General features: G+C 36.3%; 1 protein-coding gene across 2 annotated transcripts in view; it reads right to left on the bottom strand.

Annotated features, from left to right (window-relative positions):
• The window catches only part of CACNA2D1 (calcium voltage-gated channel auxiliary subunit alpha2delta 1), a 436,751-nt gene that overhangs the window by 219,323 nt on the left and 197,317 nt on the right, over window positions 1–20,111 (bottom strand). For both annotated transcript variants that reach the window (XM_075144442.1, XM_075144450.1), the window contains exon 4: window positions 11,472–11,531. In XM_075144442.1, coding sequence (XP_075000543.1) covers window positions 11,472–11,531 — 60 coding nt within the window. The remainder of the gene's footprint in view (window positions 1–11,471; window positions 11,532–20,111) is intronic.

The following is a 20,111-nucleotide window of genomic DNA, read 5'->3' as shown; positions in this document are numbered from 1 at the left end:
GGTGGATTTTTCCTTCAACATTCCTTCTTCCAACTTTTAAGCTAAATTTATCCATAATCGCTATATAACTATTTCTCTAAATAAAATTTGTTTTCTCTGGAACAGCATTTCTTCTTGTTGTTTATTCTTGACATAGGCTGTTTACTGATCTGTAACCATGGTACTTTTTAGGATAAAACATGCTTTATTCTCCACAGAGTATGATGTCTGTATTTCAACATAAATCACAGATCAGTCCTGAACACAGACTGCTGCTTATCCATATTGTCCTTGTTACAGCCGCCCCTAAGACACCTAAGCAATGTCCAGACTCATCCTGTGGCACAGCATCCACCAGGAACCATTCTCAACTGACTGTGCAGGCAAGCCTATACAAGGTTATACTCTGTCTCACTTTATATGTGCCTCCAATCTCAATAGGTTTTATACCCTCAAATACTCTTAGATGCCCCGGTGTAACAGATGTAGCACCTGAAGCATGCAAACTCCCTAGTTTCATGCCTTGAAAATTTTATTTTCTAAGCTGCATCACTTTCTTCACGTTATTTCAGAAACTTTGAGCAGAAAAGTACGCAAACATGCACACACATATTATGACTTAGAGCCTCCTAGATATCACCAAGAGAAGTCACAAGACCAAGTCTAGTTTGAACGCTAACAACCTATGCCACTTGGTCCAACAGTCAGGTCCATAGCTTTGTTTTATTTAACAGTAAATATTTATAGATGTAAGCTTTAGAAACGTAGTCCAGTTCCAATCTTGAACTTTTTTCTTACAGAAATGCCTCAGGGAGCCGGAATTAAGACTCCATCCCCTTCTGTGCATGAAATGCGCGCTAACAAGAATGGTTTAAGCACAGGAAAACATACAGATTTGAGGTTGCTTCTGCTACTGAAGGGTCACTTCACCTAAAAAGCCTTTCACAGTAGTCAGGCTGGCATTGCTGGCCCTCTGCCTTTTGCTCCCTACCCTACACTTTGCAGGAGTTAGAAAGTGCCAAATGAGCTACGGCTTTAGGCAAGTCCCAGGCTCTATCTGTGATCCTCATCTCCTGCATTATCCACCAGTTTTCCTTTTTACCATTCATACATTTAAACAGCAGTTCTCCATCTTGAATGCAGAATCTCAAAACATTACTTAAATTAGCTGAAAGCCTTATGCAGCAATGTTAATAACAGCAAATCTTTACAGATATGTTTCATAAATATCTTACCCAAAGAAGACTGTACTTAAGAGTGTTGCTTTGTAGTGTCATACATATGCTGTGCCAGGGCTTACTATGTTTTCCCCAATATCAAACTTTATGAATGGTATCCAGTTGAAGGAAAGCTTTGAGGCAGAATTGCATTGGGGGGGAGGGGGAGGGGAAGAGACCAAGAGAAAGACTGGAAGTATTTGGAATTAAATCTCTTATGTTCTGTGCTCCCCTATAACAAGGAAAAGAATCTCTTTCCAAGTCCGCTGTCAGCAGAAGAAATGGCAACAACCATCACCTGGGATTAACAAATGTATTGATAATATTTTTGAAAATACTTCAGTCTTAATCCAGCCTGTGTTTTTTTTCTGCTGGTATCCCTCACCAAAAGAAAAAAAACGCCCTTTGCCACAGTAACACAACCCTAGCACAAAATACCTGCATATACTAGTAAAATAAAACTAAAATGTTCTATCTAAAAGGTGGGGAAGTGCTATGGCAAGCCTACATACTTTCTCAATGAGTATTTTAGAATACTTTAAGTCTAGAAGTCATTTAAACTACTATAACCATAGCAAATTAGATGAAATCAAGCTTGCCTATATGGAGATCATTCAGTCTAGTATAAAACTTTTGCTGGAAGTCTGTTTTCACTTTTTAGGTGGAAAAAAATCACACACAAAGCATAAAAAGTTTTATCAGGAGAAAACACCAAAATTTTGTGCAAGCACAGAAAAATATAAATAGAGCCAAGCTCCTTAGTTTTACTGTTCCCATGTGTAACTCTTAAGAAATGCAAAACTGAAGTTCTTCTCTTGAGAAGTGGTAATGCCCAAAGGACTAAGAAGAGAGTCCTACCTGAATTAATTATTCATAAGGGATTATTCATCCATTTTTAAAAGCAAAGATCTGTTCTGGATTAGCATAGTCATATTTATATTCATTCTTCATATTTTCAAAACAGTTATAATACACAGTGCTTCAGTGCATTATAATTTGGGACTATCAAATGGGAAAGTGAAAATAAAATGATAGTGTTTTCCATAAACACATAAATTACAGGCAGTCATAGAGTTGGCCTAGGCTCTCAAGACTTGCTAAATCCTAATGTCCCTCTAATGAGACCTAGAGTTGTTAGTGTATTTATTTATATAGTTCTGATTTGCTCACAGCTGATAGCAAAAATGAACTGGAGAAAAGTAAACAAACACTTAACAGCCCACATTTTTGGTCAATTCAGGTAGAATTTTTTAATGTTTCTTTTCATGATGTAGAAAAATGTTAGAATACTGCTAATTTTGAAGAGTCTCTCTGCTCTGTGTTATGCACGTCTCTGTGGCAAGCCTACAGAAATATCTGCCACTACTCGAATCACACATCATCATTTTCAGGACATAAAAGAGCCACAATTTCACCTATTGTTTAAATTCTAATATATACTCAGGGGATGGAAGGATAAGAATTCCCAAATCTCTTGAGCAAAATGCAGCCCTGAATAGGATTGTCTAATACTCCCAGAGCATTTTAAAGTCTATGCAGAATGAAACTCCTATTAAAACTTTTATTGTATTTCAACTGCAAAATAGTACAGACATGAAACATTTTCTGTTTTCAATACTGCACAAGCCACTGTTCTTGGAACATCACTTCTTGATAGTATACTTTAAGTACGTAATATTTGGAAAATGCTATATTTTTTTTATTTTCTTAACCTCTTAGGCTTTGCTTCCTTTTTTTTTTTGCTTTAAAAAAAAATCTCTAAGGTTTGCTATTATGAATGACATTCCTTCTCTGAAATAAGAATCAAAACTTTGTAACATTTTCTGAATTTTTCAATCTTTTAGAAGCCTGCCTCCATTATGAAAAGCTATAGTTGAATGTTACTTACTCCTTTGTTTAACTTTTTGTGCATATTCTGTTATATCAGGTTCTTTTTCTTTTACTTAAAAAAAAGACCTTCTCTCCTCCTATTATTAATTCAAAACCAGCAGAGTTAAGTAGGCTAATACTCCTTTTTCCAAAACGTTGATGCATTTCCTAAATTCAGTGTAAAAAAGGGTCAGGATAACGTGAATGTGATGGGCAATGGGGGAAATGAGTTTGTCTAGGAGGTGATGGAAACAGAGGAAACTAGATAGATCTTAGTTATACTGGCAAGAATGAATCAAGGAGAAAGATACTGTTAGTTTTGAACTGAAAATATTTGGTAAAGAAGCTTACAGACAAAATAAACAGCACCTTTGAAGTCCATTTCTAATTGATTTTACTGATTCACCAAAGGTAGTAAAGCAATGCTAAGAATTACTTATCACAGATTTGCATTAGCAACTGAATTTGAAGGTGAAAGGTGAAATCAAAACACTAGTTAACTTCATCTGTGTTACAGATTCAATGAACTCTTAGAAAATATGCACAACAGCAGCCTGCAGAAAGCTTTTCTTAACATATCATACTTCTCTATTGTAAACTAAAGAACCTATGCATTGTTAATAAATTGAGTACAACAGTACATCTTGCTTTTAATAAGATGTTTGTTCAGAAAGCATATTAAAGACTTACTCAAAATGAAGGTGATAATGCATATGTATGGTATCTTAATAATGAGAAATCACACCTTCCTTTCTTTTTTTCTTTCCCAGCTCCTTCCCTCCACCCTTTTTTCAGAAGCTGCTCATTTTTTAAATTAGTTGCCTGGTCAATAAGTAAAGAGAGTATTAGATGTCTTCTAACATATTTGATTTTTCAGATAAAATGGAATGCTTGAAAGATTCAACAGTGATTGAAGGTGTTTCTTCATCTTACTCTAAAAGCTTTTTTGGCAAGTTCCCTACTAGGGAAGCACTCCACTGCCCAGATAAGATCCTTGCAATGATTTATATTATAAAGTTACACTCCTATACTCAATGTAAGCATATTAAGAAATTAGAAATAACCAAAATCTGAAGACCAAAAGATACAACAGAAAAACTAGTTCCTCTATAGTTACACATTTAAAATCCCTGCTTATATATAATCTGATTCTGATTGTAAAGCTACCGTTTGCCATCTTCTTTATCAACTTCCTAATTGGTTTGAAATTCCTAAAGTGTGAAAAAATAAATAAATCAAGGATTACAAATGTGATTACAAATGTGTTCAAATGATTAATCACACTAACACTTATATTGGAGTTATCCTTATACAGGATCACATTACATCTTTTATAATAGAAGAAAACCATGGAACAGCTCTCCTATGGCAACCCAGATTTTAGAGGAAGTCAATGATTTCTAGACTCAAAGACTCACCTGAGAGAGTCTAGGAAATTATAAAACTCCAAGCAAGCTAGCAAGAGGCATTACCCTTAAAAAGTTTTCTAATGACCTGGAATTTTTGTTTTGCCTTTAAGACATATTTCTTATATCTACCTAGTGCCTCCTAGAAATCTGTAAACCAGACAGCATCACTGAGAGTTTGTGAAAATAAGAATCTGAACATTGGGGTGGGATGCTGGGGACGGACAAGTGGACAGTGGGATCCTGTTCCCGATAGGGAATGCCAGACAAATTCTGCACTCATCCGGTGAAGCCTATGTCACATGTCTCCAAAGAGGCTTCAGCATGGGCATGGTCACAGCAAATTTTTACATTAAGATGAATCTCTTCTTACTAATTACAGAGATCCTAGGAAAGTAAGGTGGGAGTGCTTCAAACACTGTAACTGCTGTATCTCCTGTCTCGTTTTGAGAAAGCACTATTGAAAAACTTGCAGAAATACCTGTTCCTGCAATACTCACAGTGCATTTTTATGAGTCAAAAAGGTGTAAGTGATATGATAAACATCAAATAAACATCAGAACAACCCCTAAACCCATCCAATTTCAGTAAATATGATTCATTCTTATTCCCTCTGCACCTCACCTTCCTACCACTCCCAGTGCACACACAGAGCTCTGTCCCCTGAGTAGAAAGTTGTCAAAGTGCGAACAATCACTGACAGAAAAAAGGTGATTTCATTCCTTTCAGTGAGATATGGCAAGTTTAATTTAAATTATACACAAATGAAAGCTATATGTCACAGAAGAGAAAGTGGCACACAGCTCTTCAGAGAATAAAATATTATCCTCCCTAAAACCTTGACCATCTGCCTGTCAATTTAAATCAATCATTGGGCATTTTTTTTTCCAAATCACATAGGCTTTAGAAGTGTAAGGCCTTATCCAAAATGGATGAAAATCAATGGAAGATTTTTTTCACTGGGTTTTGGATCAGAGCATTGTGTGAAGATACAGACAGCTTTGACACTTTGCCTGTGTTTAGTGTTGTTAGAACTTCCACAAAATTATAAAGTATGTATGACTTTACTGGGAAAGGATCCCACACCTACTTTGTGCCTGTGGGGACCAGTTCGCTGTACCCCAGGTCTGGAGCCAAATCTAAACAGTATCATTTCCCACAGACGCTCTTTGCACCCAAGAGGACCATCAGAGAGGTACAAGCCATAAGAGAGCTGGATCCTCTTTCTGATGATCTGAGATAAAAAGTATTCTAGTTTGTTTTCCTCACAGAGTTTTTCCCTCTTTCAAAAGACAAAGTATGTTTACTAAACTGCCTCTTTAGAATGAAACAGTATTAAAGGTGAAAGGTTGGTGTTTTGTTTGTTTTCCAGTTGAGGCTTTTAAGATGCAATGTTTTAGCATTGTTGTACATCCGCAATAAACTACAGACAGTCCTGAAAATCTTCAATCTGCAAGGCACATCAAGCACAGAGAGATGCCTGCTACTGCTCTGCTTTTGCAAGTCACCTCTTACATCAACTCTTGTGATGCGAGACTTGTTTTCTCTCTTATCCTTTTTATCTCCATTTCTTTGCTGAGCAACTTTTTACTACAGTTTTATGCAGCCAATATTTGTACTAGGAAAAAAAAATCATAATTCCAAAGTAATATTTTCATGACATTTTGGTTTTATTTTTAAGCCCAGCTGGTACACAAACACCACTCTACACATTATCATTACAGCAAATGCTGTCTCAGAAATATCAGGACTCAGAAAATCATCATTTACACAGAAGAATATAAAATGACACTATTGGTTAAAAGATAAGGTATATTGAAAGGATTTTTCATGTGGCATTTTAATATGGTAATTAATTCCTGAAAGTCTGAGTTGCAGTATTCATATAAATAAGTGGATGTTAATAGGCCATCCATAAAGACTCCCCTTGTTAAAATACAAATGAGATATCCCTTATGTTTATACATGTGTAAGTACAATTAATATTGCAACCCAACTGGAAACAAAATTGCTTTAGTTAACCAACCATTGCAAGGCAATCAAATGTGGTATCAAATGTAATTGTAGAAGATCCATTTGGGGAATAACAGCAATTATTTCATACAGAATTCTCCCCTCCTTCTTCAAATTCATGTACAATTTTTTTCATGCATCTCTATGCCAGACAAATAATTGGACCATCACAAGTGTCAAAACCACCCCCCTTTCACTCTGCAGCATATAAGAAAATTCAAACTGGCAAGGCTGTTTCATTTAGAAATATTGGTTTGTACCTCTGGTTTGTAACTGCATTAATCTAAAAACATTTAAGTTGGTTTTATTTCTCCAGCTATACATGTAGCTAGGGAATTGGGCAGTACCAATGGAGTAGGAAGCAGAGAATGGCATTTCTTTATTTGCCTGAAGCTAAGCGCTGTGGATTTGCCTCCATAAACTTCACAAATATTCTCCAAAGACTTAATAGTTTTCTAACAGGTAAGTATTACTTTAGGGCTGTAGATGTAAACTGCAGTTCAGATATTTTAATTGCCTTTGTGCTTAATCAGGAAACAACACATTACAATCCAATTTTTCTTTTTCCTTTTTTACTCAGAAGACATGCAGTATTCTTAATTATTATTCTTAATTAATATTCCTTTGAATCATTTTGTAGTTTTTAGTAAATTAATTAGTAATTGCCAAAATTATTTTGATATTTAATTATCAATGCAAAATACCAAAATCCATTATGATCTTTATTTCTGTCACTTAGCTAAAAACTAATAATAAATATGTAAGATACATGCTCTTAATTCATTTTAGATTTTTATTTTTGCTTTTGAGACATTCAATATACACCTGACAAGCATTCATTTAATAATAAAGAGAATATATATAGCCCCCAGTGTCAATCTGTGTATTTAGAAAGCTATGCAAGGTGACAGAAGGATAGGAGTATGAAAATACTTTAGGTAACACCAGATATTCGCTGTTCAGTAAGTTGCTGGGTCACAGCTTCCCAGGTTCAAATTAATATCAGTCTGAGACTTCTATGTTCATGGCTATTTTTGGTTTTGGTAAACATGAACAGATTATTTCAGATAAAAGCAAATTAAATTTAAAAATTCTTAAACTTTGGTAAAGATTCCTTTAATTATTGATCCTGGCAAGATCATGGAGCAGATCCTCCTGGAAACTCTTCTAAGGCACATGGAGGACAGGGAGGTGATTCGAGACAGCAAACATGGTTTCACTAAGGGCAAATTGCACCTGGCAAATTTGGTAGCCTTCTACGACAGGGTTATAGCATCGGTGGAGAAGGGAAGAACAACTGACGTCATCTACCTGGAGTTGTGCAAAGCACACAACATCCTTGCCTCTAAAATGGAGAGACATGGATTTGACGAGTGGCTGGATGATCACACTCAAAGAGTTGCAGTCAATGGCTCAATGTCCAGGTAGACACCAGTGATGAGTGGTGTCCCTCAGGGGTCTGTATTGGGACCAGTATTATTTAACAGCTTTGTCAGGGACATGAAGAGTGGGATTGAGTGCACCCTCAGAAAGTTTGTGGATGACACCAAGCTGAGCGGTGTGGTTGATACTCTAGAGGGAAGGGATGCCATCCAGAGGGACCTTGAAAGGCTTGAGAGGTGGGCCCGTGCAAACCTCGTGAATATCAACAAGGTCAAGTGCAGGGTCCCGCACCTGGGTCAGGGCAATCCCAAACATGGATACAGGCTGGGCAATAAGTGGATTGAGAGCAGCCCTGCAGAGAAGGACTTGGGGGTACTGGTGGATGAAAAACTGAATATGAGCTGGCAATGTGTGCTCGCAGCCCAGAAAGCCAATGGCATCCTGGGCTGCATCAAGTGTGGCCAGCAGGTCAAGGGAGGTGATTCTGCCCCTTTACTCAGCTCTCGTGACACCCCATCTGGACTACTGTGTTCAGCTCTGGGGTCCGCAGCGTAAGAGTGGGTCCAGAAGAGGGCCACAAAGATGATCGGGGATTGGAACACCTCCCCTATGAGGACAGGCTGAGAGAGTTGGGGTTGTTCAGCCTGGAGAATAGAAGACTCCAGGCAGACCTTATAGCAGCCTTCCAGTACAGGGGGCCTACAGGAAAGATGGGGAGGCACCCTTTATCAGGGAGTGTAAGATGAGGGGTAATGGTTTTAAACTGAAAGAGGGAAGATTTAGATTAGATATTAGGAAGAAATTCTTTTACTGTGAGTGTGGTGAGACACTGAAACAGGCTGCCCAGAGAACTTGTGGCTGCCCCCTCCTGGGAAGCATTCAAGGCCAGGTTGGATGAGGCTTTGAGCAACCTGATCTAGTGGAAAGTGTCCCTGCCCTTGTCAGGGCGGGAGTGGAACTAGATGAACTTTAAGGTCTCTTCCAATCCAAACCATTCTATGATTATATGATTCTATGATTTATCAAAAAGCCCAAACTTATATTTTCACTTTTGTTTTTCTTTGCTTGGTCTTCTTGAAGTAGCTGGAATTTAATATACTATGGTACTAGAAATATTGGAAGAAATTCTACTCTCATTCAGTTACAAATAGTAGATTTGGATTTGTGTTTCTATCAATGGTTTAGTCCCAACTTCTTTTCTAAAAGGCAAACAAATTCCCTCCTTTAGACATTTCTGAGAGTCTTTACATGAAATTATTAGCTGAAATAACAATGAGACTGTGGGACCAAATCTGGATCTTCAAAGATTTTTCTCTGTACTAGCTAATTTCAGAAGACCATATCTGAGGATGCTGAATTTTTATTAACCTGCAAATAAAATCTTTAAAAATCTTTAATGCTTACAAGCTTTTTTTTGCTGCAAATTGTGCAATAAACATTCATTTTTTGAATAAGGTGTTAGTACAGGCACTCTGGCAGTCTTTTGATTGACACATCCCTTGTAGCTCTGTATAGACCTTGGTATTATTGGCCAGGCCTCTTTCCCCTTCCTCTTTTGGATTTGTTCCACTGAAGTCAGCCCATATATACTTCCCCAGAAGGAATGGTTGTGACATTTTCTCTTTAAAACTCCATAGACTATTATTTGGCTGCAATCTGACTGTCGAGGACGTTGCTGATCGTGAGCTCATTAGAAGCAGAAATAGATTGTCCCAAAGAGTTTGTTTCTACAGTGACTCATGTGCAATGCTGCTGGAAGGGCTTTCATCACTCAAAAGCAAATCCTGGACAAGAAATAAACCTCATACAGCATGATGTAGACCATTCATAATGCTATCGGAAGTACTTTAAGAACTCTCATCCGCAGAAAGTTTTACAGTATATCTTCTGTTTTCCATCACAGCCATTAGGAGAAAGAATCTTCCAGTGAAAATTAAGTTTATCAGAAAGATCTGTGTGCAAACTAATTTGAGCAGGCATTTTCTAAAAAGTAGGCCAGAAGAGAAGAAAGATTAATTCTGGCAAAAATGGAACAAATTAAATTATAAGAGGCTTAATAAATTTATTTGAAATTTAATTGTCTAACCTTATGTCAAGGTTGTTGTATGGTGCACACTGTTCTCATCCAAATTCAAAACAGTAAAGCACAAGCTCAGTTTGCAGTTATTTTATTATAAATCCAACTGCATTTTTTTTTATTTTATTCTCACCATAGTCTTTGCCTGAGCCACAACATTAATATAAAATCACATTTCAAAATTACTTTGAGAGCTCTCTTTAGCAATGATTTCTGATAAGACCAGAAGCCTCTCTGGTATGACTGACTTCTACTGCAAGTAAAAGGCAAAAAGAAAACCAAAAGCTGAGACGGTGTTGTTCATGTGATGCCCGTGTCTACAACAAGAAGCAAAACGATTAGAAAGAGTGTCTGACTGTATTCACACTGTTTTGCACTGAGTCCATCAAACCTGCAGGTTTTGTTTTCTATTCAAAACAGAGTCAGATTAGCAGAAGAGGTTGCTGTAGCATTCTCATTATTGCATCCCTATGGAATATGCATTCTGTGTTTTACCATGTATTAGAAGCTGTGCCTGTGCAGAGAGCACGTTTAAAAGCATTCAGGCTGTGTCCAGACCCTCTTTGCACTCCTAAAAGCCAGTCACTCTTATCTGAATTATTTGGCCTGACCTTGTTGGGTTTTTTTATCTGGTTATTTTCAGATCTCCAAGTGCCTGAGGAACACTGGATCAGAAAGGACATTATAGAAAACCATTGTGCATTTAACTGTGTGCCACTATGATTCTAGTGGATGTGCAAACACAGTCTAGGTTTGTAGCAGCATCATGTAAAAGCACCATCTGCTTTTATTTCTGAAGGAACAGGTAATGAAGGCATAATAAATGACTTTGACACTTAACAGGGAACTGTAGCCTAAAATTAACAGGCTTATAATCATGCAGTGCAATATTAATTTGGCTTGATCGGTACTAAAGAATTAATGTTGAACATTTTAAAATAATCTCACTTGTTTGTCAGTAAAGTCTGAAATGATTGAAGAAGAGAGTTTAGTGTTTGAACAGGTTAGGGCCTCTTTCAGTGGTAGTAGAATACTAAAGAGAAGAGATGCAGTTATTAACATATGGAAAAGGATTCTAAAAAAATAGTTTATGACTCCCAATCCTTCTGCATTAAGCTTTTTCCTTTTTTTTTTCCCATCATATAAGCAAAAAACAACCTGTAAAAATCTTTTCTATGATTCTGTGTTTCAGTGCTTGGAGGAGCACACTTTTAACTGGTAGTAACCATCACTCAGATGTCTTCTCTGTAACCATTCCTTGTATGTCAAAACAAACAGATGTCTTGTGTACACCTCAGAGCTACATCCCTGGGTCTGCGAAGCTCCCTATGAGCTTCTGAAGGGAAAAGTTCACTTTATTTTCTAGACACCTAGACTGAGACTCTTTACTGAATAAAATAAAATGCCCATTCATAGCCAATGACTCCTTCTGTGGTGGATATATAAACACCATGTTTGTAAGAACACAGTTAACATTTCAAAGAGGAAAAATCCGAGAAGGTTAAAAGGAGAAAAACTGAAACTTACCCCAAACTCATCCCTCCATTGATGTGATGCTTGGTACTTCTCTGCTTCTTTAGCGAGGCGCTGAAGACCAAAGAGAAAGAGGACATACATTTTAGTCTTTACTGATTGTTCATACAGCAGTCTTCCTTTCTTAATTTCTTCACATACATGTTTTCTCTACATAATTTTCTATATATCTATGCTTTTTTGCACTTACTTGAAAATTATGTATATTTGAGTAAAAATTCACCATTTCATTTGAAAAATGTTATTTTCTCTATTATTTGCTTATTTAAGTACTGTAATCATGCATTAGAAAACTTAACTCTCATTCCAATGTCATTTAAGAAGTTCTAGTTAAGTTCAAAATCCATCAATATCCTTCTGAAAATAGTTTCTTCTTACACATACCACCTTGCCATATATGTATTAATTTAATCTACCATCCAATGGCACATATTTATTAGAATTTTAAAACACTGTATTATGGATATTTTTTTCTCCATTAAATTATTTAGCTTAAATTATAGGAAGTACTGACATCCCCTGTGATTATTAGGGACCCATAAAAACTCAGTAATTTGGACTAGCTGTAGTCTGGTCCCATGGACTGAATACACTTTAACAGTTGGAGAGTAACAGGCATGCTCTTAGAGGGCATTTTTCCCGTTTAAATTAATTCAAAAGAAATCCAGTTTGTCCACTTTTAGCCCCACGAGAAGTAAAGCACAGCGCACAGGAGTGATCAGATGATCCTCTTGCACATCAGTCTCTTGTACAGACACATCCATTGGGTTGGTGACATGTCCCTCTTCATACAAAATTATAAGTCTTTGAAAAAAAGCTGTTTGTACACGCTTATGAGAAGTTTACTACAATTTTGCATATAAAAGTTGCCAAGTGTAATGTGTATTCTCCAGCTGAGCTGCACACAGCATCCCCAGTGCTGGCAGCCCTGGAGGCAAGCACCCACCCTGAAAGCAAGCAAGCTCACTCTGAAGCAGCAGCTACCTGATGTGAATGTAGTTCATGTGGACTCAGCCATGTCCTAATTGTTGAGTGACTTACTTTGAGAACTAAATTATTGTATAGCCCAATAAAAATTTTAGCTACTCTTTCTGGGGAGTCATGGTCCCTTTCTAACATAAATAGCCTGGCTATATCCACAAGATAACCAGGGATGAAAACGCTTTACTGTGTAACAATATGTGCACAGTAAGCCTGATGATCGTATTAATATTCAGACCAATTCCTACACAAAATGAACTGGTGGTCTAAGCCACATTTTCAGTCGAATCAACTGTCAGTTCTTGCTAACAACCAAAACAAATATGACCAGAAAGTTCATGTAAACTGGAATGGCAGAGATGGTGCTGTCAGAATCTCACCTCAGCCCCAGTCCGGCACAGCAACCGCTTCGTTATCTGATCCCATGCGGGCAGTGCCTCTCCCCCTCTAACAACTATCAGGATGATAAATTTCACAAAGCAAAATGTAGGATCTTTTCCTTTCTTTTACATTTGCAATCATCCTATATAAACAAAAAAACCCCAACAAACCTGTGTGCTCTGCTGCCAGAAAATGTGTCCCCATTCATTTGTTTTATTGTCAATTCAAACAATTCTTAGCTAACAGAAAGCTACTAGCATCTTACAGGCATTGCCAGCTGGAGGTAGCCTCCAGAGTAGCTAAGTACCACATTTACAAAAGAAAAGCTATGATATAATTTGATGCATTACACTGGGAAAAAGCACAGTACAACTCTCCCTTGACCGCACTGGACAAACACCTCTGATAGGTACCTGCGGTATTTTCAGTTTTCTGGTAATATACTAGAGCAATTTTGTCCATCTGATTTCTTCCCTCACTGTAGCCAGTTCTGCATCTAAATTTGGCTTATCCTCTGATGAGTTCAAGCTGATTAAGTCATGTTTCACCAGATTGTAGCAAAGCAAGATATGACACTTACTACACATGTAAATAGCTGCAGTTAACACTGCCCTCAGATTTCCCTCATAGTTTGCTTCATTACCTTACGGTACCCAGTGAACTGCACTTGTTTTCTACAACAGACAGTAGAACCCAAATGCACAAACTGATAAATGGATTATGAAGAGAAATATACAATAAACATTAACATTACTATGAATTTTGCGTGGAAAGAAGTGCAGCCACACTTGAAATTCCTCAGCTTCATGAAAAGTTGATATATTCTTCAGCTAATATGTACTATAAAGCAAAAATGCTAAAAGCAATTTTAAAAAGTAAAAGCTTTTGTTTAGGCTTCATTTGGGATTTTTTTTTGGGGGGTGGGTTGGTCTCAAATGGAGAAAAAAAGAATATTCCCCACCAAATTCTTCTCTTTCAAGAATTTTTCAGTCAGGATTAAGTTAGAACCCATCCTAACTACCTAAATAACCTGCTAAATAACACTACACACAAATTCAACAACTCTTTATATCTTAAAATAACTTTCAGAATGAGATGTTGTCATTTGAGGTATGCCTACACAGCATAAGGTTAAAGGTTGTTAAAGGTAATCAAGCTCATATGAAAGCATAAGCAACCAGTTACGAAGATGAACAATGAGAAAACGGCTGTGTGCCTTGATAACCAAACCAAAACCCACACATAACCATGAGCCAGGCCTCTGATTACCCAGCTCATCTCCAGCAGAAGACTTTATCAATGTTTATGTGCAGGCTATCATAAGGACACAGATCATGCAAGAACTTCATTTTCAAGAAGAAGCTGTTTTTTCAAAAGGTATTGGTTGACTGATAGGAAGTCTGTGCGTGCAAAAACCAGAATTATTCTCTCCTGTGTATTAGCATTTTTTTTAAATATTTTTTTAGGAAAGATAAGGGAAGAGTATTCAAAATAAATTACAAAAAAATTAAAAAGTATTTTATGAAGCCAAAGTGTTCCGAGAAGTTCCTCATTTCTAAACACGGAGAAATGCTACTGCTACAGCAACATGGAGTCTAATGACTGAGACATCCACCCTTCCACAGCGAATGCTTTGTTAAGAGCAAGAGTAAGAAGTCAAGACTCTTGGGTCAAAAATAGCTAGACTGTGAAGCAAACTCAAGTTACCTATGCCCTTTATTGTGACACAAGGAGAAACTAGTTTTTCATCTCTCTCAAAGAAATCATGCCTGCTTCCTTCTGAGGTATGCAAATGTCAGGTCTTGCTTTCCCTGTTTTGATGGAGTCGTCTCTGGAGAACGCCAACAGAGGAATAACACAACAGCAGGCTGACACCTGACACTTCCCATTTTCCCTCTCATTACAATGAGAGTTTAATAAGGTAACACCTTCTTTAACACCATGACCCACTGCAGTTCCCTACAGGTTTCTCCAGCAAATACTAAAATGTTGAGATTCATATTTTTATATGTAAGAAAATAAGCAGAAATGGTTCTAAAACAAACATGCAAAACAATGTTTCTGCATATTAGATTTTAATCATTTCTTACTCCATGCCTCCATATGTGTGTTGTGAGAGATTGTCAGGCCTTGAATGAAGCTCTATTTAACATCATTTTTTTAGAAAGAGAGGATGAAAAACCAAACACCACTAAAAAGGGGAAAAGGAACAAAACTAACATGTAACAGAAACATTCTGGCTTACTTCAAGGTATTTAAAAAACCTTACTTTGTACAGCCTGCTGGAGAGCAAGGATTCTCAGATTATGGCAATGATACTCAAATCACTCTGAAGTAGTACATAAATCGAAAAACCATGGTCAGGAAGAGAGGGCTGCAAAAGCTAACAAAATGCTATAGCATCTACTCCTATGCTTTTGGAGAATGCCCAACAGCTGTGAGATGGTGCTTCTAAGCAAGAGATCAAAAGGGCTGGCGCTAGATTTAGCCAGTGCGATTGACACAGTAGCTGATGTCAAATTTAAGGTGCTTGAAAACACTGTGACTAAACAAGCATTTGTTTAATAAATGTTCCTAGATGAAAGAAGTATTTCTACCTCTTTTTTTTTTTTAATTTTAACTTTTTTTAATGAATGAGAACTGTTCTCCCCCTTGCTATTTTCTAAATATTGTGCAGACTGCATTATTTTCAGGAATTTTCAGAATACTTAACTCATCAATAAAGGAACAATTATCCCTTGAAAGACTGCCACTGCCCACAAATAAGTATTTTTAATCAAACTTTGAAAGAAGTTAAGAGTTAACTTCCATTAGATTTCCTTAAATCTTTCAAAGAGTATGGTTAAAGCAAAACAGCTATTGGGAAAGACAGATAAGATGCAAGTGTTATTTACTCCATCAGCCTATGAACTTTACTTCAACTTTTAAAGGGATTACAAAAGATTACACACATATATGAAAAAAAGCAAACCAACAACTGAAAACCCGAAGCCTAGCTGCCTGTCAATCTGAAAACTGTCTATTTTCGAAGGTCTTGTCCCCAGATTCCAAGGGCATGTTACTATCTCTGAAAGACAGCCTTTGATGTAGCACAGACTGCAAGGAAGAGACCTGAAGAATCCTTATCTGATCTGTAAAGATCAACTCCCTAGAAGGCCTATTCATCTTCCAGCCTTCACTTTTGTGTGCATATGTCATATCTTTATCTCCTTCTAGCCAGCACAGAATTCTGTCAGCTAATGGCCCAATTATAATTATATTCAGTACAATGAAATCAATCTTTTTTTTGTGTGCTTCTCACTCTCCTTTAAGTATTTTACCTTGAAAATAATATTTGACTACCCCTTGGTATATTAAGCTATTATAAAATGTGTAAGCTTAGAGTTATTAGATATCAATAGCCTCACAAAACTTTCTAAAATACCAAATCCATTGAATTTTTAGATTATTTTAAGAAGATAAATACCCAGAGAGAATTTATCAAGATCTTACACAGATTTTTTTTTACGGTGACCAACAGTAGGTTTTTGTTTTGTGCTGATCTGCAGCATGGTTTTATTTCATGTATTTACACTGCAGGCACAGTCTCTCTCCTACTCTAGCATCTGCTGTGTCACATGATGGCAATCTGATCTGTGGTCTGTTAATGAGGATATCTGAAGCATATAAGGTCACAGACAAAGAATATGTTTATGACTGGTCTCCTATATTCAACATAGACCTCGTGTGATATATTCCCCAGCTACTGCCTGGAGCCAGTTTCACTTTTTACATCTGAAGCAGCAGATGAGTCATATTCATAAGGCAAAAGTGTATGTTAGAGGTCTGCTGACATAGTGAGCCTTACCAAAGCACTCTTCTTGTAAATTACTGGTCTAAATTTATATGTAATCTAATACAATCAGCAATTAGCACAATTTTTTAAAAAGCTGATGTTGTTATATTCTGGACCACAATTCAAAATAACGCATCAAACTTTGTCTTCCACTATTAACCATGACCAACAACCTAAATTGTTAGATTTTTTTTTTTCTAATACAGCTCTAGATTACAAAACTCAACTTTAATTAAACAATAAACAGAAAATTACATATTTTGTGTGCTTGTCTAATGTATTTCAAGCCATTTCTGTTTTATTCACACAAACTGTAATTCTATTTCAGACCTTCTTAATCAGGTTTTCTAACAAGATGACCTTATATCCAACACAAGGCTGTCATGTTGGCTAAAAAGAAATCTAATAGAAAAAAATTTCTTATCACCTTCCATATATTTAGAAGACAGGGCTTTCAAGGATTTCTTTATCTGTTAACAACTGTAATAAAAATCATTATGATTCAAGACAATCTTTATTCCTATTGTTTAATTAAATGAGTGAAGGAAGAATCAAGATGATTCTCTACAGAGAAATTTTACCTTTGTAGTGGATTTCCAATTCCAAAAGAGAAAACTTAAAATACATGAAACCACTGGTCTAAATAAGGTCAGAAATCAATCGGAAGCCAAACCTGACCTAGAGTACTTGAGATTACAATATTGCAGGTGAAGTTAATGCTTTCTAACATGAATAATCATATTGATTTTAATAGCCAAAACTAAAATAAGGAGACCCTAAATGACTACATCACACATGTGGCTTTTGACATCTAAAATGTAGTGTGCAATGACCTGTCTCTGACAAAACTGTCATACAAGAAAAGTCAAAAAGGATAGAACCAAAAGATCGTTTGGCACAATAACACTTGTCCGCTACATAAAAGCAGCCCTTCTCTAAAACATGAACTAGAAAGATCTCTTCTCTCCTATTTCTTTTCTCTTATTGTGTGGATTTAAGAACTTAGCTAATGGTTGCAAATTATCAAACAGAGAAGACAAAAGTGACATAGTGTTAATACTACTTCTACTCCTAAAAGAGTGCTGAAAGAAAAGTTTTTTAAATATATTATACTAAAGCAGGATTCTTAGTTAAGATTTATTAAGAACCTAAAAGTAGTCAAATGTACAGTTAAGGTAAAACAATCTGATTCTGTCCTGAAAACAAATCTCAGAACAGCTGGAACTATCCATCACTGAAAATCATCACTGAAGGATAAATAAATAAATAAATAAATAAATAAAATAAATAAAGTATGCTAACAAACACTCTTTTAAACTTCTGGAAAAGCAGTATAGCTGGGTATGCACGTAGGTTACTGCACGACCTGTGGAAGTTGCAAAGGGGGATGCTGTCAAGTACCATGTTCACAATCCTAACTAGTAATACCATTGGTACTAGATGAAAAGAAACCATAAATGAGCAGTCAATGGGATAAATGAACTGCAGGTGCAAAAACATTGCTGGCGGGAACCTTTCTGAGTACCAGAGAATAGGACAAACCAAATACAGACACAATGAAGAATAGAGGGAGCACAAAATTGTCTTCCATGAATGGAGCACTGATTCCACTCCATGAGGTATGGAATATGGTTTGAATGAAATATCCTACAAACTTAACATGCTGAAGAATAATTGTACAAAATAATTCTGTTCGACTACTATTAAACACCAACAAGGAATGTAGGAAATTCTCATCAGAAGGTAGAGAAGCAGCACTTTGTTAAATTATACATTTTCCACATTCATGGAGAGAAGTAGGGAGGACGGAGGTTCAGTTCCCAAGTCTGAGTATATTTCTAGGATGCGTGCAATCAGGAGATTTGAGAAGCTGGGCAATATTATGACAGTTTGATACTGCCACAAATGTTTCAATAGACAAGAGAGTAAGATAGAGAGAACTGTAGATAAAAGTATGAAGAAAAACGATCAGAAAAGAACAGTAAGAAATAGCCTGTCAAATGCATCTTGACATCTAGCAGTGAAATTTTGCTAGAGTGGTGTATAGAATCAGCAGACCACTTCTTTTAACATATAATTTATCCTTCTCATTTGCATAGGTTTCAAACCCTTAGAGCTTATTACATTTTCACTCTAATAATTCATATGCTTTAAATGCAAGTGACATTAACGTTATATTTTTAAACAAGCTCAAAGTGAAGGACACACGCTGAAACCATTAGACCAAAATTGCCAACTGCTCCTACAAATCACAAATTGCATAACACCACCAGCTTCAGTTCATTGCCTGCCTTAGGAAACTCTTTTAAGCTTCACAGCTGAGCTAGTAACTTCGCAGGCGTGATTAGAAGATGACACGTATATTGAGTAGACATGCTTTGTTACCCTGCTTTTTCAACTGTAGTGTATGTGTAGTTTTTAACAACCCAGGGAGAAATCAAGAGTACATACATTTATTTTAGAAATATCAAAATTAACGTGCTCCAAAACAAGTGTTCTAAAATGTCAACAATTTAATTTTCTTCTAACTTAAAAAAAAAAAAACAAAAAACTTCGATACAGTTCAGCTTGCTTCACAGCTTCTTTAATATCTACTGATTAAGTATCCAGTACAAACAAACAAACAAAACACCCTTAGCTGCTCCAAATTTATAAATGTTAACGGTTCCATTAAAATCTGACTAGGATCCCAATGGGAGCAGACACAACTGAAATACATATGTAGGTGCCTAATTTCAAAGGCAAAAGTAGGAAAAAGAACAAATCAAGTAAACACCTCCTTACTGAGGACAGGGAGAAGAAAACATTGATACAGGCTTGCATCACTTATGCAAGAAAAAAACTAATGAAGTCAGTTATCTTTAAACAAATAGGGGATGCCACCACAGTTGCATTTTGCCTCCTAGTATAATCAAACTGAACAATACATTTAACAGAACGTTCTATTTTTATATGAGTTCAATAACAATATATCGAGTTATATCAATATACATTTGATATAACTCTATAACAATATTTGATATATATTGAATATATCGAATATTCAAATTACTGTTTGCAATACTTTTTTTGGTTTAAAATTATAGCATTCTGCTAGTTAATGCTATTCACAGAAGTGAAGTATAACCAGGTATGAAACACTACAGTTTAAAGAGCGTAGTGAGTTCTGGATTTACTCACACTTTGTGTGCTACAAAAGACATTTAGATTAAATGCTGTTATAATCCCAAAAGAAGATCAGAAACCTAGCAATTTAAAATCTCTGCCGAAGAGATAGTCAGCTCTGTCTTTTGGCCACATCAGCAGAAACAGCTTTAAGCTCTTTCAGAATTGCATAGGTATTTATATAAAGAACAAAATCCAGAATTTCAAGAAATAACAAGAATGAACAAAGCTTATTACCACCTCTTCCTCTGTAGAATAAGACCAAATTGTTT

Source organism: Calonectris borealis, chromosome 1 (assembly GCF_964195595.1).
Source record: "Calonectris borealis chromosome 1, bCalBor7.hap1.2, whole genome shotgun sequence".
NCBI lineage: Eukaryota > Metazoa > Chordata > Aves > Procellariiformes > Procellariidae > Calonectris > Calonectris borealis.
This window is presented reverse-complemented; position numbering and strand designations above follow the sequence as displayed.